Source organism: Corvus hawaiiensis, chromosome 19 (assembly GCF_020740725.1).
Source record: "Corvus hawaiiensis isolate bCorHaw1 chromosome 19, bCorHaw1.pri.cur, whole genome shotgun sequence".
Taxonomy (NCBI): Eukaryota; Metazoa; Chordata; class Aves; order Passeriformes; family Corvidae; genus Corvus; species Corvus hawaiiensis.
In genome coordinates, this window is record NC_063231.1 from 11,387,059 (window position 1) to 11,412,517 (window position 25,459).

Sequence of the window (25,459 nt, forward strand, 5' to 3'; positions counted from 1 at the left end):
TGAGTTCATCCCAAGGAGTGCCTCCCAAGGAACCTTGGCAGATAAACTGCACATACCACACTGGCTTTGCTCTAGCAGTGGATTTTTGGGAGTGCTCAAGCTCCCCATGTGCCAAACTCTGACCGTGTTGTTCTGGAGAGGTCACAGATGCTTCAGAATCACAGATCTCTCTGCAAAGTCCCCTCTCTGCTCCCAGGAGTCTCCAGTTCTTTTCACAATATTTGAATTTCTTATTTACAACTGGCAAGCAGGATTAAGAGTGAATGCAGCCCTGCCAAAGGCACATCAATCCAGCTCCAGGGTGAGCCTTCATTTAGGTTAAACTCCCTGTTTGAGGGAGAGAACCAGCCTGAGATACTCAATGACACCACAGCAAGAAATCCAAAGGGCTTTTTATCCAACAGTTCTTGATCATAAATAGAGAAAAGCACGTTCTTCAAAGAGGAGCTTGTGGCAAGCAGCTGCAGCTCCAGTTTCACAGACAGCTGGGCTGTACCTGCCAGCTCTTCCCCAGCTTTTGGCTCAGCTTTCAAAGGGATCTGCCAAAACATCCCAGAGAGTTGACAGACTCTCTGAGAAAGGGCAGCCAATAATAGGCAGAGCTTCTTTCTTCTCCCCTCAGCCATTGTCATTTATTTTGTTATCCTGCTAACGCACAGCAGAAAGAAGAGGAATCCATTCTGGAGTTCCAGATGATTGAAACCCAACCATGGAACTCAGCAGAGGATGAGTTTGTAGGGCTGGGCAGCAGATGGAGAATCAGTGGAGTGATAACTTGTGGGATTTACCTCAGCATGGGAAGAGGAGGTCCTCAGCAGTGGCACTGGGGAAGGCGAGTCCCAGACTCTGTCACACACGGAGCCAGGGATGCCCTGTGACCTCCCAGCTGCCCAAACACTCGGCTAATCCTGGGTGTGCACACACAGAAAGGCCCTGGTGGCCTTTCCCTGCCCCAAACACAAGATTCTGGCTTTCACTGTCTCTGAGAGAGAAAGAAGAGACAACCCCAGCCCTGTCCTTGTCCCTCAGGAAGCCCCTTTGATCAGGCCAAGTTAAAAATGCCAAAACCAATGGATGGGTGAGCAGTGGGATCTCCAAGTGACCCTGTCCCATGGGAAAGGCTCCCTTCCTTGCAGCAGGCAGCAGTTTCCACGTCCCAGCTGGCTCTGGAGCAGCCTTGAGCTCCCTGCATGGGGATCTTCTGGATCTCCTGGCTCAGCAGGGACCCATGTGCTCCATGCCCAGCTCGTGGCCACTTCCCTGCTGTTCCAAGGAACAACAAGCTCGAGGGAGGCTCTCAGATCAGTTGCCAGTCCTTGTGCTCAGTGTGGGACATGCTGGCTTGGACAGCCACATCCCAAACACCCTCTGCAGGTTCCTGCCCAGTCTGGGGACAGAAGGACACCTTCACCTCTGTTATCTCATTGCTCATGGCAGGAGGTGACACCGGGCACCGAGAGCGTTTCACCGGTGTCCCCCCATCCCTTGCCCACAGCAGCTGCAGCCACTGGAATGTTTTCCACGCCCTCCCCCTCTCCTCCCAACCGGCCATTCCGAGGGCTATAAAAACCAGAGCTGTCCAGACTCTGCTGAGAAATGGACCGGCCATGTCTGAAGGCGATTAAATAATTCAGAGCAGCTGGAAATGTCCGATTGCGTCATGGAATCTTTCTGCAGAGCTCCTGGGCCCCTCTTCACATCCCAATGATCCTATTTCCGAGTCAATACAATTAAGTGCCAGGATATGCAAGGCTTGGAATTAATCTGGAATCAGGATGCGAGGGATCTTTAGCACACCCCCCGCAAGACACCGTCAAAATCACCCGAAATGATCCAGGATAAACAGAAAGTGATTCACTGGGATGCAGCGGGCTCGGGCTCCACAGCTCCCCGTTGATGGGAGGTCTAACAAGTGTTTAGCAAGCACACCCAACCCTCAGTTTTTGCAAATCTATTCACGGCGAGTTACAGGTGCAGGTATGAAAAAAATGATCCTCAAAGTTCTGCCTTTGCCTGTATTAACGAGTCTGCTGCAAGTGTGGATTACTAATGACGGGGGCAGGCAGTAAATCCCAGCTTGGAGCTGATTCACTGCGTGTTTTGTAGCTGCGCTGGGCTGAGGAAGTTGTGACAGATGTAATATAAGACCCCAAAATAACAAATTAAGGGTATGAACCAGCACTTTGGGAAGGAAACTGGAACACAGAGCTGCAAGCCAAGCAATGGGGAACCAGCCATGACAGCAGGGAACCAGGGCAGTGTTGGAGGGAGCAATCAGAACTCTCAAACTGCTAATGAGGAACAAATTAATAAAGCTCTTTCCTCCCATTCATCTCTGAATCACATTTACGTGCCAATGGAGCAGCAACACTGCCGGCCCGAGTAGATGGCTGTGAAAGGGGCTCAGTTTGGGGTGTCCCAAAGCAGCAGGGGCGTGTCAGAGGGGGCAGTGGGTGTGCAGGAGGAGGAAGGGGTGCCAGCCCCAGTGTCCCATCCCGCTCTCCCATCTCAGTGGGAACGCGCAGCCTGCAGCAGCTCAATGCTCTACACCAGCTGAGGTGTCTGCACCGACATTAGTTTGCACACAGATCTGTCAGCGCTGAGACACAGAGCCTGTCAGAGCCACTCCTCAGCCTGCAGGAAAACCACGGAAGGATGTGCAGATGAGGGAACACGACGGATGGGGAGATCAAAACATCTCAGGGAGGAAACGACCTGCTCCTGGTGCTGACACAGGATGTCCCCAGCCCTGCCGTCAGTGACAAGCTGTTCTGAGAGTCCCACAAACACAGCCCCAGCCCTGAGGCACTGACTCCGGGCTCCTGTCCCCACACACAGGGAAGGCATCGCTCCCACAGGGAGCGGCAGAGCTGGGAAAGCTCTGGAGCTTCCAGAGGAGGAAGGGGTGAGGCAGTGGAGCTGGCACCCAGCTCAGCTGGAGACACAGAAGCAGCGCAGGAAGATTTGATTGCTAGGTGTGTTCTGGAGATGCCTTTGCCTTTCTGTGGCTGCTTCTGGAAGTTTTATGTCCAAGCCCAGAGGTTGAAGTGGCAGATGAGGCTGATGCTTTACCTGTGGCTTTGCCTGAGTGACCCTTTGGACACCATGCCCCATCTCCCAGTGCTGACCTGGGGGATCTGACTCTCCAGGAGGCTGCAGGGGGGAGGCTGGCCAAGGTGCCAGCTCAGAGATGAGGTGTTTCCCTCAGCCCCTCAGAGCCACTGCCAGACAGGCAAGGGGAGAAGCCACCAGACGCAGCTGCCCCCTCACTCCAGTCTCTGTCCCCCCCCACCCTCGTGTTTCCCACAAATTCCTGCAGCTTCCAAACCCTTAACCCACAAGGCAGCCACCTTCCACTGCTCTGGCTCCAGGAATATATGGTCTGTCTGCCCTCATGCCCAGGGAAAATAATTTCCTAAGGTAGATCAAGAACAATCTTCTTCTGAATAAACACAAAGCCAGGGAGGGGGATGTTCACCAGGAGATGTCAGGGGTGATCTGAGGACTGGTATCTAGCTGGGTGTGAGGTCCGGCTAAAGCACAAATACCCCGTTTCCACCCACCAGGCACAAATCCTGTACCCCCAAAGCAGTGCCCTGAGCCATGTGCCCATGCACGAGGTGCAAGAGGAGTGAGAGCAGAGGCCCAGCAGGCAAATCCCACATTTGGGCTGCGAATCTGCCGGATCTGCACAGATAATGTGCCGTGGGGAGCTTTTGCTGCTCAGTCACCAGGCTGGCTCTGCCCAGCAGCTTTGCACACTGAGGGTGATGCCCACACACGGGGCTGGGGCTGCACAGCCACAGCCACTGCCCTGCACACGTGGCTCATCCCTTCCTCTTTTCCCTGCCCACTGGCACTGCAGGACATCCTCAGAGCAAATTTTAGTGGGATACTCCAAGAAAAGAGCCTCCTGACTCAGAGCACACCTCCCAGGGAACCCAGGCACAGCCTTGAGCCAAGAGGGAGAGGTTCCACGTCTGGAAGTGTTGTTGGGAGGGCTCTGGGGACATTTGACTCTTGCTGAGTCTCCCACATGGCCCTGCCTCTGCGGTTCCTCCAGGATGTGCCAGAAGCTTGCAAGGAACTAAGATTATAGGAACAGTTCTGGTTTTCCCTACAGGATGACCCTGTAGCGTTTAGAAGAGTCTAAACCCCTCTGTTCCTCCTGCCTCACTGCCCCGATCCCTTGCACTCAGCTCAACTGGGAAATTCTGCTTTTTCCAGAAAATAACCTCACTATTTTTCACACTCTTGCAGAGTTACCAGGAAAAGAAAGAAGCTGTTGAGTGATGAACAGAGATGATCATCTGCTCTACAGAATTCCTGCTGCTGTCCCAGACTGCTGAAACTCGAGGGGCTCAGTTGCATTGGGAAACTATTTTCAAGGTCTGAGACAGTAAAAAAAAAAAAACAAACAACCAAAAAGCAAAATAAAAGTCGTGGTTTTACCTGAAAACTCAGCACTATGGTGAATGTGTTCCCTCCCTGGAGTGTTTTATCTGTGTGGGTGCAGCTGTAAATCCCCTCCAGCCTGGGTGAGTGCCAGAGCTCTGGGGAGCCCTGGCAGGACCGAGGGCACAGCCCAGGCCAGGGTGGGACACTGGGAGTGTCAGGATGCTCGGGATAGGCTGAAGAAGGTTTTATATTTTGTCAGTGCACAGAGAGGTGAGCTGGCTCCTGTCTCCCACGTGTGTCCCTGCAGCACCAAACCCTCCCAGCACCTCCCACAGCACTGGAGCTGCTCCTACACAGGAATGTGGGGTCCACCCTCCTTCTCTGAGGGCTGAGAGACCCCCTCTGGCTGGAGGGGGGCAGAGGTGCCCTGTGCCCACCCAGTGAACTCCTCAGAGGTGCGGGTGTCCCCCAGCTGCCTCTACATGGAATTAAAAGCCGCTCCCTCAGAATCAACCATCCAACTTCCTCCTACCTCATGAGAGATGAGATCAGCCCTGCCTTGTGCCTCACCACGGGGCCTTCCATGGCCTAAAGAGCTGGGATTCATCCCCGGATCATCCTGACAGGCTGACAGCAGAGTCTGTGCCCGTGGCTTGAGGAACACACACTGTAATGCCTTTAGAGCCTTCAGATGCCAGGCAGCGATGCACTGCCCAGTGGAATGCCATGGAAGAGCCGTAAATCCCGATCCTGCAGGATGTCAGACATGTGGATACGCTGATTTGGTATCCATAGTACTTTGGCATGTCTCACATCTTTGTCTTCTGCCCGAAATAGATGAGCTCTTAAATATTACTCAGCACTTGGAGTTCTGCCATGGCACAGAAGACAGTTGAGAAAACACCAAAAATGTGTCTCCCAGTGCTGAGAAATATTGAGAGAAACTTCACTGGTTTTGGTCAGCCACGGGGCAGAACCCTCTCCACAAGGCAGGGTGAGGTTATCTGGCTGAGGTGGAGGTGGTAACACAAGGGCTGGAACTCAAATAGGACAGAACCTGCTCATCTAAACAGGAATAGGACAAAACAGGACAGAACCTGCTCATCTGCAGCCCTGGCTGAAGCTCTCATCCCTCCTTACAGGTACTGGGTGGTCACTTCAAGGTGGCCTCAGGAAATCTGTCACACAATATTTCCTAAAATCCAACCTTTTCAGGCACAATCCTAATGATAAATCCCCTCAGTCCTTCGTGACACCCGAAGTCCCCGCTGTCACAGCACAGACAGACAATCAGATCAGGTCACAGACAAAGACAAAGCCACACGTGAGCACAAGCAGGTCCTGCAGCAGGTGTGAGAGGCTCATCGCTCTCACCACTCAGCAGTGGGGGAATCTGCCATCAAGAAACTGGAAATGAACATTAGAGCACTGCTCGAAACCCAGGTGAAAGGCAAATTCTAAGGCCATTCCATTCTGATGTCTACAAACAGCCACGATATTGTTTCATTTCTTCAGAGAACAAGAGCCTTTTATTCACTTCGGAAAGCACCCCCTGCCTGGTGGCTGTGGTGGATAAACAGTCTGCACTCCCACTGCCCACTCTCCCACCTTCCCAGGGATGGGAAATGTGCTCTGGAAAAGGTGTGGAAACCCCCGGCCCACCTACAGGAGGGCAGAGCCCCCGAGCCTTTGCAGCTAAAGAAGGAAAGGAGGTTTTGTTCTCACCTGGGAAGGAACTGGGAAAAGCCTTTTGGACAGCAAACTGCTGGGAGGTGCCTCTGGTCTGAGGTGAGGATAATTCACCTGTCTGAGACAAAGGGCTGGATTTACAGCCCTGCTCAGGGTTCTCCACGGGCTTGGTGGAGGCTATCAGGACACCCCACTCCACAGACCATCGCTCCTGGGGTACGTTTGCTCCCTGACCCTAAATACACTCCTGACGTGGCAGGACATGACTGTAAAACTTTGGGATGGGGACACCTTGTGTGAAATGCCACCCACGGGTCCTTCCTTGAACCATTGCAGCTCCCAGCCCACCTGGGGTTCCCCTGCTTCCCTTCCCTCGGTGCAGAGCTGGACTGGAATTGCAGGGTACTGGATTATAAATCTGGGATTGCAGGGTACTGGATTACAAATCTGGGATTGCAGGGTATTGGATTACAGATCTGGGATTGCAGGGTACTGGATTACAGATCTGGGATTGCAGGGTACTGGATTACAGACCTGGGATTGCAGGGTATTGGATTACAGATCTGGGATTGCAGGGTACTGGATTACAGATCTGGGATTGCAGGGTACTGGATTACAGACCTGGGATTGCAGGGTACTGGATTACAGACCTGGGATTGCAGGGTACTGGATTACAGATCTGGGATTGCAGGGTACTGGATTACACACCTGAGATTGCAGGGTACTGGATTACAGACCTGGGATTGCAGGGTACTGGATTACAGATCTGGGATTGCAGGGTACTGGATTACACACCTGAGATTGCAGGGTACTGGATTACACACCTGGGATTGCAGGGTATTGGATTACAGATCTGGGATTGCAGGGTATTGGATTACAAGTCCCACGGGTGCTGCCTCAGCCTCAGTAAACTTTATTTAAGCACACACAGACATACACAGACAATATACATATATTTGTTTCTTGTCTGACAGTTCTACAGGACCAACACTGCTTTGGATGACACTCGTGGAGAACTGGAAAAAGTGCAGGAAATGCAGGAAAAAAAAAAGTCAAGGTCTTTTAATCATTTGTGAGTCATGGTCATCCACAGAAACAACACAGGAGCGTTCAACCAGGCGAGCACGAGGACACAGCTCCACATACAGTACATTGTCTATAGAGGAATCTCCATACATTGTGTCTAGAGGGGGTACAGCAGTCTCGGGGGACACAAAAGGGAACAGGAATGGCACATGCACCCCCAGTGTCACAGCCAGGACACCGGTGGCACTCGGGCAGGGCGGGGGGGACGGGAGGACACTCCAAACACGTCTCACCGTACACTAGAAAAACTCACCAAACAGGCAACAGCGTCATCAGTGAACAGTGCCCGGGCTTCTGGTGTCACCAGGACACAGCTTTGGTGTCACCAGAGCCCCCTGGGTATTTGGGTACTTGTGTTAAAGAGCTACAGCTGTCTCTCCACAGATATTTGTATACAGTACATGTACACAGAGCATACACAGAGCAGCATATGGATATTTTTGTGTTTTCCTGTTTGTACATTATATCACAGATTATAGGAACACAGAAAATATAGGCTTTAGGACCTAAAAAGAAATAATTTTATAAAATGTTCATCATACCCCCCCCCATCAAAAATAAATAAATAAAGAAAGAAAAGAAAAGCCCAGAAGTCAAAGGAAAGAGCTCCAGACCCACAGTCTGGACGTGGTCACTGCCTGCCCTGGGCCAGCTGGACATTCCTGCCCTCCCCTTTGGGAGCACCCCCGCAGCCAGGAAAACACAAAGCTGGAGGAGCAGTCCCACCGCAAAGCCTGGATGGAGCCCGGCATCCCCCGTGCCCTGCCCCAGCTCCCTGCCAGGACCCCGCAGGTCCTGCCCCAGCCCAGCACGGACCCCGCAGCAGCATCTCCTGGGCTGAGCCCAGTGCCAGCTCAGGGCACCCAGAGCCCAGCTGCCGGCCCAGAGCTTTGGATTTAAAACAATCTTTTCATTTAGCAAAAAATGGTTTCCACTGTACCCTTCGTGTGTCCTCTTCCTAACGTGACAAACCCGGAGGAGATGAAATTATGGAGATCTGGCCCTCCACTGCGATAAATATCCTTTCCATAGTGACCTGCCGGGGAAAAGGAAACAAAAACACCGTCAGTCAGTCTGTCTGTGTGGATATACATATATCTATATATTTATATATTTATATATTTATATATTTGTATATTTATATATTTATATATTTATATATTTATATTTATATGTATATTTCTATGTTTATATATTTACATAGATATGTATTTTGTATAGATATTTATTTATATATATCTATATATTTATATAGATATATATTTATATAGATATATATTTATATATTTATATAGAGATATAGAGATATGTTTATATAGATATATATTAATATATTTTATATATTTTTATATATTTATATATCTATATATTTATAGGTCTATATATTTATATATTTATATAGATATATATTTATATAGAGATATATTTATATTTTTATATATTTATATAGATATATATTAATATATTTTATATATGAATATATATTTATATAGATATATATTTATATAGAGATATATTTATATATTTATATGGAGATATATTTATATAGAGATATATTAATATATTTTTAATATATTTATATATTTTTCTATCTATATATTTTTATATCTATATATTTATACATTTATACATGTGCCATACAGCCCTGCTGTCACCCTCATACACGTTGCATAATTAATGGCACCCCGAGGGTGGCACAGAAAACACCACCTATGGCAACACCGAAGCCTTAATTCTTCATTGGCAAAGATCTGTGGAGAAGAACAACTGCACGTTTTGGAAATTGCCAAGGAACGAACAGGATCTGCAAGGGGAAGCACCCAAGTGCCAAATGAAGCACCCCAATCTTCAGGAAATTGGCTCATCCCTGGCTCAGATCCACGTTTGCTCTCCCAAGGGCCTGGTCTCCCTCAGACCTTCCAGATTGAGGAGATAAAGGAAATCAGAAGAGATTCCAGCCAGACCCCTGAGAGCATCCTGGTGGCACAGGTTTTGTCCCAAAAGGTGCCAGTGTCACCCCTGTCCACGCTGGGCCCACGGCCCCCTGAACAGCAGCACAGCAAACTTGGATTCGAGCTTTGGTTTGCTCTGCTCCATGCATGGCATCCCTGCATAGTTCCTCAAGTGCAAATATCTCCTCAAAAGACTTCCTCGGAGCTTTCTCAGTCCCTGACAAGAGAGTAGGTTCAAGAGACACCCAGCTTTTTAATATTTTAATACATTAATAAAGAAAAAAACCCTCCTGCCTCCCTGTTACCATGCAAAGCTCTGAAATGAGGACACAGATAATTTTTCAGATACTCTTTATCATCTCCTCCCTTTTTCATGTTGTTAATTTTTCTGCTCCTATTATTTCAGGAAGAGGCAGAGATAAGATAGGTGCAGGGGGAGGGAAGGGAGGCGGCCTCGGGGGCCACGAATGCAGCTCAGAAATTCCACTTCTGCCCCGTTTCCTGCACGAGCTGTGGTGGCTCATGGTCCTGGGCTGGAGCAGAGCCGGGTCAGGCAGCTGTGGGCAGCACCAGGAGGGCATCCAGGATCCAGGTGGGAACAGCCTGTCCTGCCTGGCTCACACTGGCACCACAGCCCTTCTCCGCTTTTCCAAGACTGACCCCAAAAGCTGTTTGTTCTCACCCAATTTCAGGCTCTCTGGCAGCACCCTGTGAATTAAGAGAGACTTGGGAGGTCTCCCTCTTTCCTTTCCAGCCGGTCACTGTCCCCCAGTGCCCAGCAGTGGGGTCTGGTTTATAATAACCTGAGGGGAAGCACCCACCTACCCCCCAAGGTCCCCAAATGTCATGGAATCGCTGAATGGTTGGGATGGGAGGGACCTCAAAGCCCATCCAGTGCCACCCCTGCCATGGCAGGGACACCTCCCACTGTCCCAGGCTGCTCCAAGCCCCAATGTCCAGCCTGGCCTTGGGCACTGCCAGGGATCCAGGGGCAGCCACAGCTGCTCTGGGCACCCTGTGCCAGGGCCTGGCACCCTCACAGGGAACAATTCCTGCCCAATCTCCCATCCAGCCCTGCCCTCTGCCAGTGTGAGGCCATTCCCTGTGTCCTGTCCCTCCCTCCCTGCCTTGGAAATCCTCTCTCCCCATCTTTCCTGGAGCTCCTTCAGGCCCTGCAAGGCCACACTGAGGTCACCCCAGAGCTTCTCCTCTCCAGGTGAACACCCCCAGCTCTCGCAGCCTTTCCTCCCAGCAGAGCTGCTCCATCCCTCTGCTCATCCTGGAGCCTCCTCTGGGCTCTCTCCAGCAGCTCCAGCTCCTCCCTGTGCTGGGCCCTGGGGCTGGGGCAGCTCTGCAGGTGGGGGCTCAGCTCTGCCCCCCTTGTTGTGCCCCAGTGGGTCTGAGCAGGCTCCAGCCCCGTGTCCAGCAGGTGCCAGGCCAGGAGAGGCTGGCACGGGCTCTGCCATGCCAGGGATGGTGCTGGAGAGCCTCGGAGGAGCTCCCAGGGCAGGCGGGAGACGCTGACACTTGTGACAAATGTTTATTCCCATCTAATAGAAAACCCTCCCCACTCCCTTCCCACACGGGGTTTTTTCTGGTCAAGGTCAGCCAAGCGCTCCCTGGAAATGTCACCAAACACACACGAAGTGTTTCCCCAGCTCTGGGAGTGGTGGCAGCTCCCAATTTTCTTCTCACAGCTGTGGCAATGAGAGGCGGTGGCAAAAACCTCCAACTGCTGAGGCGTCCCCCAGAAATCCCCTGAGGAGAGCGTCCAGAATAAAGAAAGATTTTCTACTTCCATGGGGAACATCACAGGCTTTCTCTTTTCTTCCCACCTCCCTCTTGCAAACTCTGGCTTCTGGATTCTGGGTGCCTGGAATTATTTGTGCTCCTTGAGATGTTTGTGCTGGTCCTGAGGAGCCTCCAGAGATGCTCCGTGGCTGAAATGCCCAACTGGATTTCCTTTCCTCTATCACTCTTCTAAACTATGCTGCATCATTGCTTTCCAATGAGCTGATTTTTGTTCCCAGCCCAGGAATTTCTGTGCACTCAGGCCCAGCCACTCTGGCCACTGCCACTCAAGCAGTGCCATAAATTCCCTGCTTTAAACCAGGATAAAAGAACCCCACAAACATCGCTGCTACCTCCAGCTGAAATCAGCTGCCCTTTACAGGTCCCTTCGGAGAATCTGCTTAAGACAGAGATCAAGGAGGGGAAGTTTATAAAAAAAGCAAACATTTACTGGCAGATTGAGGATTGTTCATCAGCCATTTGCTCTCTGAACCTTGCTCTGCCCCTGCTTATGGAACATTGTAGTGCAATTAAAGCATCCCTGTGAGAACGAGCCATTAGCATTTGAACAGGAGCTACATTTTCCCAGGAGAAACTCGAATTTGTAGACTTCAAGTAGCATGGCTTTTCCCTTTCCACGGATGTATTACAGGATGCTACGTTTGCTTTTTGGGGTTTTTTTATATTCCTGCTCACTTGTGAGCATTTCTCTCAGCTTTGCAAAATTCTGGGATATGGTTTTTCCTTTCAGAAGTGCCTTGGGGGATGCTGGGGCACCAAATCCAGGTGTTGTTATTGAACTCATTTGCCGTAATCCCATCCTGAGCTGGGTGTTTCCCACTGGAAGTGAAGGATCCCTTGGAGCAATCCCAAATGCAGGTGCCCAGCAGAGCAGTGGGAGCACAGACTGGGCCATGCCAGATCAGGAAATTCCCCATTTCCATCTCCACTGGGGCTCTTTTTCTCCTTTCTGCCTCCAGCTGTGCTCTCCCCGAGGTGCTGGGAGTCCTTCCGGAGCTGCTGGAGTGGGATCAGTGATGCCAGAGGGGGTTCAGCCACGAGCTGATGGAGCTGCCTGTGCCATGGGCTGGGAAGGAGCTCCTGGAACTCATCCCAGATGCTCACCCTGACCAGGCTAAACCTCCGGTGTTGCCCTCTCCCCTACGGAGAGAGAGCTAAAAAATGCAGAATTCCTTGAAAAACTGGTGTGAATTGAGTGATTTTCATTTCAGATTTCAGGGATTTTTCACTGAATCACAACATAGTTTGGGAAGGGACATTAAAGCCCATCCAGTGCCACCCCTGCCATGGCAGGGACACCTCCCACTGTCCCAGGCTGCTCCAAGCCCCAATGTCCAGCCTGGCCTTGGGCACTGCCAGGGATCCAGGGGCAGCCACAGCTGCTCTGGGCACCCTGTGCCAGGGCCTGCCCACCCTCCCAGGGAACAATTCCTGCCCAATCTCCCACCCAGCCCTGCCCTCTGCCAGTGGGAAGCCATTCCCTGGGTCCTGTCCCTCCCTCCAGCCCTTGGAAATCCTCTCTCCCCATCTTTCCTGGAGCTCCTTCAGGCCCTGCAAGGCCACACTGAGGTCACCCCAGAGCTTCTCCTCTCCAGGTGAACACCCCCAGCTCTCGCAGCCTTTCCTCCCAGCAGAGCTGCTCCATCCCTCTGCTCATCCTGGAGCCTCCTCTGGGCTCTCTCCAGCAGCTCCAGCTCCTCCCTGTGCTGGGCCCTGGGGCTGGGGCAGCTCTGCAGGTGGGGGCTCACCTGAGCACAGGGGCACAATCCCCCCTGCCCTCCCTGCTGCCCACCCTGGGGCACAGGGAATTTCTGGGTCCCAGTTCTCACCCACAGCACCCCCAAATCCTTCTCCCAGGGCTGCTCTCTCAGCTCATCCCCAGCACTGTCCCCTCCTGCCACTCCCAGCCGGGCAGTGCAGCAGCCCTGGCCCCCCCTCGTGTCCTCGTTTGCCCAGGGGTCCCTGCCTGCACATTTTGGGGGTCTGGGAATGAAACCCCCGGCCCAGAACTGCTCCTGCCAGGGTCCCACAACACCAACAGCTCCCAAAGCAAAGCAGCCACCCCTGCCTGACCCCTGGCACACACGTCACTCACTCCCGGTCCACGCTGATTTTGTATCTCTGTTTCTCCTGGGCAGGATCAGATTTAAAGTGCTTCTTCAGAGCGCTGTGTTTGACCTTCTGGAAGAGGCTTTTCCTGCTCTTTTGCTCCCTGTTCTGGCTCAGACTCGGCTCCATGTGCTCCAGTGCCTCTGAGCCCCTGCACTCAGCACTCGCTCCCAGGCTCTGGGGCTGGGGCAGAGCTGCGGCACCCCAGCAAAGGAAGATTGGCACTTCCACAGCTCCAAATTGCCAGCAGAGACTGAAACAAGGCAGAATTTCACTTCTTTCCCCCCTCTCCTCTGGCTGCACGGCCAAGCAGAGAGCAGAGAGCTCTGCCTGCCACACAATAGAGGCAAATTCTCCAGGGCACGGAGCTCCGAGGGAACATTTCGTTACAATGGCATCCTACAGAACACACATATGGAACAGCCCCGGCCACAAACTGCAATTACAACCCCGGCTCTGCTTTAACAGAATTATTAGAGCTGAACTAAAATGCTGTTATCCACCTCTTGGAAATGTTATTACTGAGCACAGATTACATCACCCCGAGAAGGGCAGACAGGGACCGGCGTGGACAGACTTTTGCAAGAGGCACAGAGCTCTGACCTCAGCCTCGACACAAATTGCCCTGGGGAAAAGAGCCCTGCACCCAGAGAGGAGCCCTCACATCCAGCTCCTCAGCACAGACATTACTGTCACACAGAGCTCTGCAGGAAAAGAAAAAACCCTTTCATCTTTGGGGGGTGGATGGAGGATCCACAGCCTCCCTGCTCCTGCTCATTTCTGCTGGAGTGATTCTTTTGGGGCTGTTTCCCACATAACAGAGCTGGAGTGATCCTTTTGGAGCTGTTTTACACGGAAAACCAAGGGAGGGAGATGTTTGCGGAGTGCTCTGCACCACCCCTGTCCTGCCACCCTTATTGGGGGGTCTTGGAATGCAAGGTAGGCTCAGCTCCAGAGCCAAAACATGAATTCCTGCCCCCAGAGGTGCCCAAGGCAGCCAGAGACACCCCACCCATCCCAGTTTGGGGGAAACCTCAGGAATTTGGGGGTGTCAGACATGGTGGAAATGTTTGCAGCCAGGTCAGGCACCTGGGGGGGCTTCTCTTGGGGTGCAGTTTAACAGAGATTACAGTGATGAGGGACATCCCAGGGATGCCACTGAGATCTCAGACATCCCCATTTTCCTTCTCCAAACAACCCAAAAAGCAGGAGCCAGCTGGCACCTCTCACACGTGTCAGAAACAGCTCAGTGAGGGCTCCGCCAGTGAATTTTGCCTGTTTAACACCATCCTTCTGGCACTGCTGCCTGTCCAGGACACAAAAATGTGCACAAAAAAGCAACTGGAAGGAGTTCAGTGGCACTTGGGGTGAGCTGTCGGCGTTGCACAGGCAGACATGAACGGGATGTATTCCAAATCAGTGCAGGGAAAATCAGATTTTTCCATGTCCTACAGATATTCTGTAGCTTAAATCACACTGGGTGGGCTAAGGAGAGCCAAGTTCCCTGTCCCAGGAATCACAGAATCACAGGAATACTAAGGCTGGAAAAGACCTCTGAGATCACCAAGCCCAACCACTTAAACCATGGCCTCAAGTGCCACATCTGTGTTTTTGAACCCCTGGGGCAGCCTGTCCTGGGGCTTTACAACCCTTTCCACGGAGAAATTGTCCCTGTTGTCCAATCTTAACCTCCCCTGGCACAGCTTGATGCCTTTTCCCCTTGTCCTGTTGCTCTGGGGGAGCGAAGCCCCCCTGGCTGCAGCCTCCCCTCCAGGGGTTGTGGAGAGCAGTAAATGTGACAATCCACCCAGAATTTCATCCTCTTTCTGAAGAAGTTCTTCCTTTCTGTCCCTTTCCCTCCTGCCAGGCCTTTGTAACGTCCTGCCCTGCCTCATCTGGGGTTTGGGATGTTCCTGCGGGAGCACAGGGGCAGAGCTCTGTCCCCAAGGACACTGAAAACATGGGAACAACTCAGGCCAGGGTCACTCCCGAGCCAAGAGGGAATTGCGGTTCAAAACAGAACAGGGGGACCGTTCCAGCTGGAAAATGGAGAGATCTTTGCTTTGCCTTTTGAGTCATTCCAGTGTGGCTTCTGCATTATCAGCCTTGAGGGGGCATTTGTGTCACTTCTTCCACCCTTCCCTGCAACCAGACCCGGTAAAAGCTCCCCGTTCACAACCCCATCCTGCAACTTTCAAGTCAAATCATCGGCCAGGAGCTGAGCTCTGTGGAAAATGACGCATCCTGGAAGACTTCCCAAGACAAGAACGGGAAACAGCTCCCTGGCACAGGGTTTGGAGCAGTCCAAATGGGCAGCCCTGCCAAAAACCTGCCCACTTACAGCACAGCAGAGCCAGACCCAGAGCACTGAGCTCGGACTCCTGGATCTGCCTGGCACTGGAAAAGCTGGAGAAGATGAAGCTCAAAGCTGTGCTGGCTCCAGTGACCCAGGGAACATCTCCTTCATTGATTGTTTACTCTGTTAACTACAGCAGCTGTCCTTGACTTTGAACCCCCCTGCGAGCTGGAACAGGCTGGAAGAGGCTTCGGGAAACAGCACTCTGAGGTTCTGTTAACTTTAAAAAATGACTCTGTGAAAGCAAAACCCAGGAGTGCAGCGCTCGAGGGTCTCGGCAGCAACGTGGGATGACAGAAATGCCGTGATGAGCTCATGCTCTGCTCAGATAAAAGCACTTTCAAAAGGAGGGGATTAAATGGATGAGAAAATAAAACACAGCCCCTCTCCAGCTCTCCACGAGCAGCACAAAACCCATGAAGGACTGGAACAGCCCTGCTCCCATGGGCTGCTCCTCCTCCCCAGGGACACACGCATGGCTTGGAGCTCTGATGCTCCTCGAGGAGCAAACTTTAAAGCCCCTAAAGCCCCTAAAGCCGCCCCTTTGCTCTGCAGCACAGCAGAGGAAGGGGCCCTGTGGATGTTGCCCTTTACAGAATTCCAGAATGGTTTGGGTTGGAAGGGACCTCAAAGCCCATCCAGTGCCACCCCTGCCATGGCAGGGACACCTCCCACTGTCCCAGGCTGCTCCCAGCCCCAGTGTCCAGCCTGGCCTTGGGCACTGCCAGGGATCCAGGGGCAGCCCCAGCTGCTCTGGGCACCCTGTGCCAGGGCCTGCCCACCCTCCCAGGGAGGAATATTTTCCTTACATCTGCTCCAATCCTGCTCTCTGTCAGACCCTCTAGAGCTGCCAGAGTCACCCAAAAGCTCCCAGGGATGCACAGACTGGGATTGTTGGGGTGTCTGTGCAGGGCCAGGAGTTGGACTGGATGATCTTTGTGGGTCCCTTCCAGCTCAGGAAATTCCGTGGTTCTGTAGGGATCTTTTACAGCCTTGATTTGTTTGTGCTTTCACTGCATTTTATGTACGGCCTTCTGGGAACAGCAGGAATTCCGTCCATGGAAAAGGCACCGAGGGAAGTGCCCAGTGCTTCCCCAGCACTCTGGGATTGGATTTAGCGAGGGGAAGCAGCAGGAAGGAGTCACTGCTCTGGGACAGCTGGAATTCCATCAGGAACCTGCCCCCTGCAGAAAGCCACTGTGCAAAGGAGATGGGGATGTTGGTGGAAAATTCAACTGAAAAGGAGAAGCCTCCAGAGGAGAAGGAGATGCCAGGATCAAACCTGTGAGTCTGGTGTTGGCAATTTGTGCAACTGCAGCCCTTAATTTCTGAGTAATAACATCTCCTGAGATAACTCAGGGAAGCTGCTTTATCCCGGCATCCTTAACTGCCTTTAAAGCAGCGCTTGTAATCCAAGATGAAGATATTAATTTCAGAAGTGTTGAAAATTTCTGCATTCACATTCATCTTCCTGAAGAAAGAAGCTCCAAAACCTCAGCTACATTCCTCAAACGCACCTGGCTCATGAAATGACGCCTCAACAAACCAAAGTTTTAGGGATACGTGGTCCATGCGCACATTAACTGCAGCCTGCACGTTGTGGGATGACTTTCAGGGGAAAAAGGATGATGATGACTGAATTTTCCTTCTGGATAAGTGAGGAAAAGGGGATGGAGCTGCTGCTGCCTCAGTTCACTCTGAAAGCACAGGAGCTCAGGAAATCTCTGGAAAAGCAGGGATAAAAGGAGAGGAAATAACTGTGTGTGTGTGTCTCAGGCACCTTCTGAAGGGACTGATCCCCCCAGGAGGAGCAGGAAGGGCAGAGGATGGAGAAACACAGGTTTGCCAATAAAAAATGAGAGTCGGTTGTTAATACTTGCACTTCTTTTTCTGATTAAGATGGGGGGAAACTTTCCTTTGAAAAGTACAGCAGAATATAACTTATTGAGGAGATGGAAACAAGAACTGGTGAGGGAGACAAAGTGACTGGACACATTCCCAGCCAGAGGGGCCACCTGGACACATCCCCAGCCCAGGGTTTCCCAGAGCAGCCGGATGTGGAAAGCTCCTCAGCTCAGCAGGGAGAAGTGAGGGTTTGGCAGAGCTGCAGCTGCACCAACATCCAGAGATTCCTGCCATGAGCCCCCCAAAGGGGCTTCCAGGAAGGGTGGACAGGGATTTTTCGCAGGGGCACTGACAGGACAAGGGGAATGGCCTTAAGCTGAAGGAGGACAGGATTAGAGTGGATATATGGGCAGAATTCCTGCCTGTGAGGGTGGGCAGGCCCTGGCACAGGGTGCCCAGAGCAGCTGTGGCTGCCCCTGCATCCCTGGAGTGCCCAACACTCAAGTAACACCCACTTTTATTGGGGTCAGGGATAGGACAGGGAGCATTCCCAGAGCCCGCTGAAGGAATCTGGTGGCCCAACCTCTGCTGTTAATGAGACACTCAACAGCAGCAGTTGCCTGTGTCCTGCTTTGAGATGAATCCCGGGAGTGGCTCCAGCAGGGGCTGCTCCAAGCCCCATCCCCTCCCCGTGCTGTGTCCCCGAACACTTTGTACCCCTGGAACTGAGCAGCTGCTCAGGGGCTGAGGAGCAGCAGAGCCAGTCAGGCTGTGCTGCTTCTGCTGGAGCTTTGCTGATCTCATTTAGAGAGGGCCTAATATTCCCCTCCTAATTAATTTGTTCTGTTCGCCTGCGACCGAGCTGTTTTTTGTTCTTTGGGAGCTCCTCAAAAATTAGCTGCAATACCTGATGGAATTTAATTATATAGGCTAAGGAAAGTGATTAAGGGCAAAGGGAGAGCTGATCACACCTCAGAGGCTTCAAGGGTATCAGCAGAAGGGAGGCAGAACCTGCTTTTCTCAGGTGGAGGGAGAATATGGAGGAGTGATTGTCCCAGCAGGGATTTGAGGTTGAACATTCCCTGATATCAGAACGCCTTTGTAAGGGTCAGCTGTGAATGACTAAAGCTGTCCAGATCTGCCTCAGATACCATGCCAGGGAAATCAGGTCTGCACATCAGCCCCGGCCCTGTGCAGCAGCTCTGGATTTGGATGCTCTTCAATCCCCTTGGGAGCTGAGTGCTCCATAATGGAGACCAGGCTGCAAGGGGAGCATCCCCCGCGAGAACTCGGGGGGAATTGCTCCCGATCCCTGCCGGGATTAGCTTGATCCAGAGTCTGGGACCACACATCCCAGCTCTCAGTGGGAGAGCTGAGCTACCCAAGCTGCTAGACGTGAGGGAAGGCAAGAAGCTGGGATTCTTCCAGGGCATGGTTTAACTCCTGGAAGAGTGGTACAAAAGCAGTTCTGCCATCCAGCCCAGAGCCTCCTGTAAACTGAGCCAGCAGAGTGTCCTGGGGTCCCGGGGACACCGAGCTGTCCCTGAGCCTGCAGAGTGTCCTGGGGTCCTGGGGGACACCGAGCTGTCCCTGAGCCTGCAGAGTGTCCTGGGGTCCTGGGGGACACCGAGCTGTCCCTGAGCCTGCAGAGTGTCCTGGGGGACACCGAGCTGTCCCTGAGCCTGCAGAGTGTCCTGGGGTCCCAGGGGCCAGTGGGATCTGGGGGCAGGAGGAAGAGCAGTGCCAGCAGGTCAGGGAATGATCCTGCCCCTCTGCCCTGCTCCTGGAGCTGTGCCCAGCCCTGGGCTGCCCAGCTCAGCCGGGACAGGGAACCACTGCAGAGGGTCCCGTGAGGGCCACGAGGATGATGAGGGGACTGAGGAAGGGCTGAGGGAGCTGGGGCTGCTCCCCTGGAGAAGAGACAGCCCAGAGGGGACCTCATCCCTGTGTCCCAACGCCTCAGGGCCGGGGGCCGAGCGGCCGGGGCCGGCCGGATCCCAGCAGTGCCCAGGGACAGGACAGGGACGCCGGGCACAGAGTGACACCCAGGAGGCTCTGTGTGAGCAGGAGGAGAAACTTCTCCTCTGTGGGGGTGCCAGAGCCCCGGGACAGCTGCCCAGAGAGGCTGCCCAGGGCTCCTTCCCTGGGGATGATCAAACCCACCTGGATGTGACCCTGTGCTCCAGGTGACCCTGCTGGAGCAGAGGGGTGGGAGCAGAGGATCTCCAGGGGTCCTTCCAACCCCAGCCATCCTGGGATTCTGTGGTCTCCAATCTCAAAACCTGCTTGGTTTTGTAGGACAAGTGGAGTGTCTGCCTGTGCTTCAGTCTGAGAGCTGGGAAATGGTGATAATCCTGATTTTCTCAGCTGGGCCTTGGGAGCCTCCTTATAAATATTTATGAAGTGCTCTGTTTATAATTGAGAGTAAATAAATGGGTGTATGGAATTCACAGTCCAAGCATGCAAGTTGTTCTCTTTCACACCCTCAAACGGAGTCATTTATGGTTTCTGCTTTCCTCTGGAAGCAAAGGATTTGGGAAGAACAACTTCAAAACCTCCCATCTCAAAGGGAGCCGCAATTAGGAAAGAAAAGCCAGGATTTAAGGGGCAAATCCTGCTGACGTCAGGAAAGGCAGGGAAAAGCTCCCAGAGGTACTTCCTGTGCCTGAAGATGGAGATGGTGCCTGCTGAAGTTTGTAAAGTGCTGAAGTGTCCAGATCCTTTCTTAAATCATTTTGAGAGGGGACATCCCGCTCAGACACTCCGAATCTTTTGGGATCTTGTCCACTCGTTCTGCTGTGACACCTGTAGGGGCTTTTGGGGACCTTCTGGGAATCCTCCTGGTTGTCTTTTTGCATCTTCCCACCCCCTTTGTCCTGAGCAGCAGCTGTCCATGGCCTTGTCCTTGACCTTGTCCCTGATCCTGTCCCTGCCCATGTGCCCAACTCAGCAGCCAGCTAGAAGTGCACATTCCCAGTGAACCCACGGGGTGCTGGCAGGGGAGCTGGAACTGGACAATCTTTAAGTTCCATTCCAAGCCAACCATTCCAGGATTCCATGACCCTTTCCTGGACGCCTGTCCCAGCACTCAGGCCATGCTGGCCAGAGCTGGCCATGCCCTGCAGCTCCTCCTGTCCCTGTTTGCACCTCTGCTCACGCCCAGCCAGCCCAGCAGTGACAGCTCCAGGATAACTCCTGTCCCCCACATGGTCCCACCACCTTTTCCTTCACCTGGAAAATGCCCCAGGCCCTGCCTGCCATTACCATGGGAATGCTTTCCTGCCCGTGCTGTCAGGAGGTGTCGAGGAGCTAAATTGCACCAGGCAGCCACTGATGGATGATGGCACCCAGAATTAACCAGAGGGATATTTATATTTTCCCTGCCGAAGCCTTGGAATGAGTCCCTCTGTGTTTGGCAGCTCTCCCCCAGAGCTGCTGAGGGCTGAGGCAGACGCCTGCAGAGAGTGAGTGCTGGCTTTGTTTACGAGGGAGTTACTCTCACAGGGAGGAGCTCAGCCAGTTGCTTTCCTCTTTAAGGTGACACCATTATTTTTGTGCCTCTCTGGAGCGAAAGTGAGCTCAGCCTTGGTCCCTTCTGCTGGCGTTTTTGCTGTGGGACAATTTGATTTGCCTGAGTCATAGAATCGTAGAATCATGGAATCATGGAATCACAGAAACATGGAATTATAGAATCATTGAATCATGGAATCATGGAATGGTAGAATCACAGAAATATGGAATCATAGGATCATGGAATCATGGAATTGTAGAATCATAGAGTGATAGAATTATGGAATCAGGGAACCACAGAAACATGGAATCATAGAATAATGAACTCATAAAATCACAGAGTCCCAGAATCATGGAATGGTTTGGGTTGGAAGGGACCCCAAAGCCCACCCAGTGCCACTCCTGCCATGGCAGGGACACCTCCCACTGTCCCAGGCTGCTCCAAGGCCCAATGTCCAGCCTGGCCCTGGGCACTGCCAGGGATCCAGGGGCAGCCCCAGCTGCTCTGGGCACCCTGTGCCAGGGCTGGAATTCCTTCTCTCCTGCTGCTCCAAACAAGAGCTCAGCAGTCTTTCAATTTGAACACCCACAGGAAGTGAGAGTGGTTTAACCCCTGCAGCTCTGGGAGAACCTCTCCCAAACTGTGAAGAGCAGCACAAACCACACACAGAGCTGGGACACGACCACCGTGGGCAGGACGAAGCTGTGCCCAGCTGCCCCTCGGACTGGCCCTCACTGGACAAAGCTGTGTCCAGCTGCCCTCCAGGGCTGGTTTTGCTCCCCTCCCTGGCAGCCAGCAGAGAGCCCTCAGGGCAGCCACAGGCCACCTTGCTTTTTGGACTATTTTCTGTTTGGCTGGATTGATAATGCCGGAGTAATTACTTAGGAAAATTCCTTAATCAAAATCACATTTGTGGAGGTAATGAGCAAATAGGTCAAGGAGAGCAGTGTGCCTTAGGAGCAGGAGCTGCCTCCCTGAGCATCTGCAGAGCTGGCGGCCTGCAGGGGCCAGGGCTGAGCTCCAGGGCCTCTTGGCAGTGCAGGGATTCAGCCAAGCTGCTCTTTTGGGTGCTCTGTGCTCTGGGGAGCTGCAAGCATCTCCCAGGACTTCTCTGCCCTGGTTCTGAGTGTTCCAAGTCATCCTTCCAGGAGCACGTTGCTTTTACAGGGATGTGTTCAGACTCTGGATGGCTCTGGCCATCAGCACCCAGAGGTTTTAGAGGAAGCCTGGATGATAGAATCTGTCCTGGATTCTTGGGAGGGTGGGAACTGTCAGAGACTCGGACAGTCCAAAGCATTGCAAGCACAGAAAAGGTTTGCTCCAAGATTTCACATTTAACCAACTAAATACCACGATGAAGCAGGTGCTGCTGAGCCCCCAAACCCCAGCTGGGAGCTCAGCTGTCCAAGGCACAGCTCGCTGGCCTCCCTGTCTCTGACCCTCACCCACTTCAGTCCCTGCTGCCAGCCTCAGGTTGGAGAATTTGGGATAATTGCACATCACACACAACCTCTGGCACCTCCCTGTGCCTCTCCAGGGGATCCTTCAGGAATTCACTGAGCAGCCACAACCCAGAGCAGGTCCTGCAGGACTCTGATCGTCCATCCACTGTGAAACCCAACTCTGTCCTCATCCACTGCCTGCTGTCATGGAATATGTTACCAACTCTTGAGCAGGCCTTTCCTCTTAGCTGTTCTCCAGCCCTGCTGATGAAAGACTTCCCTGGCAATTCCCAAAGAAAAAGGCTCTGCCTTGATGGCATCACTGCCATGCCCACATGAGCCAGGCTCACCACGGGCCACCTTTCCCAAAGCCATCCTGCCTCCCCCACTTCATTTCACTGCAGTCCCTCAGGGTGCACCTGCAGCCCCAGCTCATCTTCCACAGCCCCAGCACCACCTCCAGAGCCTTCCTGAAGGTGGGCATTGCCACCCTCACTCACCAGTGGAATGGCTGGGCTGAGCTCAGGGCAACTCAGCCCTGATTTCAAACCTCTTCACTGGACATTGTCTAGTCCAGGTTACTTTTTACCATTTCACTGATAAGATTTTGTACAAAACTTCACTGGTTCTTCAGTTTTAGGGAGGTGATCAGACACAGCCCCTACCCTGCACAGGAATCTCCTGTCCTCCCCCTCTACAGGGATTAACAGTGCAAAGAGAAAAAAATCAGGGTTTTGTCTTCCCTGAGCACCCTCACATTCTCACTTTGCCATCATTTTCTAGCAAACTCTGCCTAGAAAAATTTTCCCTCCTCTAGATCAAGACATCAGATTGCTCAGGAAAAACACAACACTTTTTCTGTTGAAAAATCTCCTTTCATCTTGAGGTGATTCTCTGGATGAATCTCAACGGAGGAGATTCCAAAGCACATCTGGGAGGGAGAGCTCAGCTTTGTCCAAAAATCTCCAGGCAATTCCAGATTTGATCCTCTGCAACTCTGATACTAGAAAGGAATTTTGTTGGTTTTACATCTATTTCTTTAGGAATTGGCAAAATTCACCAACAGAAAATCAAGAGCAAAAGCAAAAAACCTCCCCAAACCTATGGAAGCCAGACATTGCATGGCACATGCTTCCTGCTGGGAGAGAAGGAAACAGATTCCAGCCCAAACTGAGGTTAGGCCTGGTCTTTAAAGCTTTGCTGCAAAGCCCAGAACACTCCTTGGGACCTGAGCTCTATTCCAAGCTCAGCCTTGTCCTGGGGAGGATTCACATCCTCCAAACGCAACATCTGGGCTTTGTCCTGTGCCTCTGCCCACGCTGAGCCGAGCCAGCACCCCTCAGCAAGGCACCCAGAGGGGTGCCAAGATGAGAGGAGTCACCCTCTGAACGCTGTTGCTGTCCCCAAACTGGATGCAGCGTCCCCAAGGTGTGAGCTTGGCCACAGCACCACAGCAGTGCCACCGTGCCCTGAGCCTGTCACACAGCAGGGTGGCACTGGAGCCCCCAGGCCACGCTGAGGGGGTGGGATGGGGGCATCTGGGAGGGCTGGTGGAGGGTCAGGGCTGTGCCACCACCTGGTCAGTGGCCAGGGTGTCCTCAGGAGCAGGGCAGAGGAGTTGCTGCTAATTGCAAGTGCCCCTGATTGAAGGAGGGCAGTGCAATTAAACCTCATAAACAATTCAGGAGCATAAATCAGGAGCGGGCTGGCAGCAGCCAGTGAAACATTAATGGCCTGACAGCTGCTCCAAGGTAAATATTTCATCATCTCCACCAAGTATCATCCTGACAATTATGTTCAACCATGTTCACAGGTGTCACTTGCGACTGAACTCAAGGCTGGGAGCGTGTCTGTGCCAGCACGGTGAATCCCCATGGAGTGACCAGGACCTGTGAGCTCCTGAGGGATGAGCCTGGACACTTGAGGAGGTGTGAGAGCAGCATCACAGCCCAGAGGTGAGACCAGGGGCTCAAGGAGCGGAATTTGTTCTTGTGGGAAGAGCTCAGCACTCCTCAAACTGCCAGAGCCTCGCTGAGCACCACGGGCAGGAAAGCAGCTCCTCGAGGAAGGCTGGATTGAGGATCTTGGAGGTCTTTTCCAACCTTAATGATTCTGTGATTCACATTGAGTTCAAGGCCAAGCATGGGAGGAGCAAACATCTCAAGATCTTTGGGTTCTCCTGCAGAGACAGAACCAGAACCTTTGTTCTTCTGGCTATGGAACTGCCGAGCTGGAAAGGAGCCTCCTGCTGCTTTTCTCCGTTCTCACTCCTCCACATCAGCCACACTGGGCACTGGCACTGCTGCCCACCCCTTGTCCTGCCTGCCCTCCCCAGCCATGGGCACAGAGCTGCTCTGCTTCTGTGCCACTCCAGACCTTGCTGCCTGGACCTGGGAATGATCCCGATGCAGATCCAGCCCCTGCCAGCTGTCCTGGGCAAAGCCCATGGGTTGTGTGCCAGGTCAGGAGTGCTGGGGCTGCTCCTCAGGGCTGCTGGCACTGTCCTGGGTCACTGACAGCCTCCTGAGGGACAGGGTGACCTCACAGATGTGGAGTGACAGCCTGCTGCATTCCAGAACGTTCCACAGCAACTCAACCTGTCCAACCCCCACTGCAGCTCTCCCTTCCAGCAGAGAACATTCAGCGCTGCTCAGATCCCACACTGATGCTTTGGCCTGAATCCTTTGATGGATGAATCCACTCAGAATCCTGTCAGGCAAGTGGAGAGCTGAGTGGAGCCATCCTTCCATCTCCTGGTGCTGCCCTCTGCCCCAGCACAGGGACCGAGGACACAGAGCAAAGGACAGCAGTGCAGGTGTGACAGGAAAGCTCCTCCAGCCATGTCACACCTGGAGTCCTCTGGGGTCACTCCTGTACCTCTCAGATGGTCACCAAGGAGGAGAAACACACAGAGAGCAGCCTCAGACAAAGAGGACACCACTGACTCTGTGCTGCTGGGTCTGCCAGGGTGGGATGCAGTGAGGACAGGCAGCTCCTCCTGAGGGGCAGCTCCGAGCTCTGCTCCCTGGGACAGGGACAGCACCCAGGGAATGGCTGGAGCTGGGCCAGCGGAGGGTTGGGTTGGATTTTGGAAAAGGTTCTTCCCCAGAGGGTGCTGGGCACTGCCCAGGCACCCCAGGGAATGGGCACGGCCCCGAGGCTGCCAGAGCTCCAGGAGCATTGGGACAGCGCTGCCAGGGATGCCCAGGGTGGGGTTGTTGGGGGGTCTGTGCAGGGCCAGGAGCTGCACTGGGTGGTC

General features: G+C 52.9%; 1 protein-coding gene and 1 long non-coding RNA gene across 3 annotated transcripts in view; one reads left to right on the forward strand and one right to left on the reverse strand.

Moving 5' to 3' along the window:
• The window catches only part of LOC125335852, a 30,681-nt gene extending 26,205 nt beyond the window's left edge, over positions 1 to 4,476 (forward strand). The window contains exon 2 of the long non-coding RNA XR_007207565.1: positions 4,261 to 4,476. This is a non-coding gene — a long non-coding RNA (uncharacterized LOC125335852). The remainder of the gene's footprint in view (positions 1 to 4,260) is intronic.
• Positions 1 to 25,459, reverse strand: part of SHISA6 (shisa family member 6) — a 183,766-nt gene that overhangs the window by 136,682 nt on the left and 21,625 nt on the right. For both annotated transcript variants that reach the window (XM_048323789.1, XM_048323788.1), the window contains exon 3: positions 8,114 to 8,209. In XM_048323789.1, the coding sequence (XP_048179746.1) occupies positions 8,114 to 8,209 (96 nt within the window). The remainder of the gene's footprint in view (positions 1 to 8,113; positions 8,210 to 25,459) is intronic.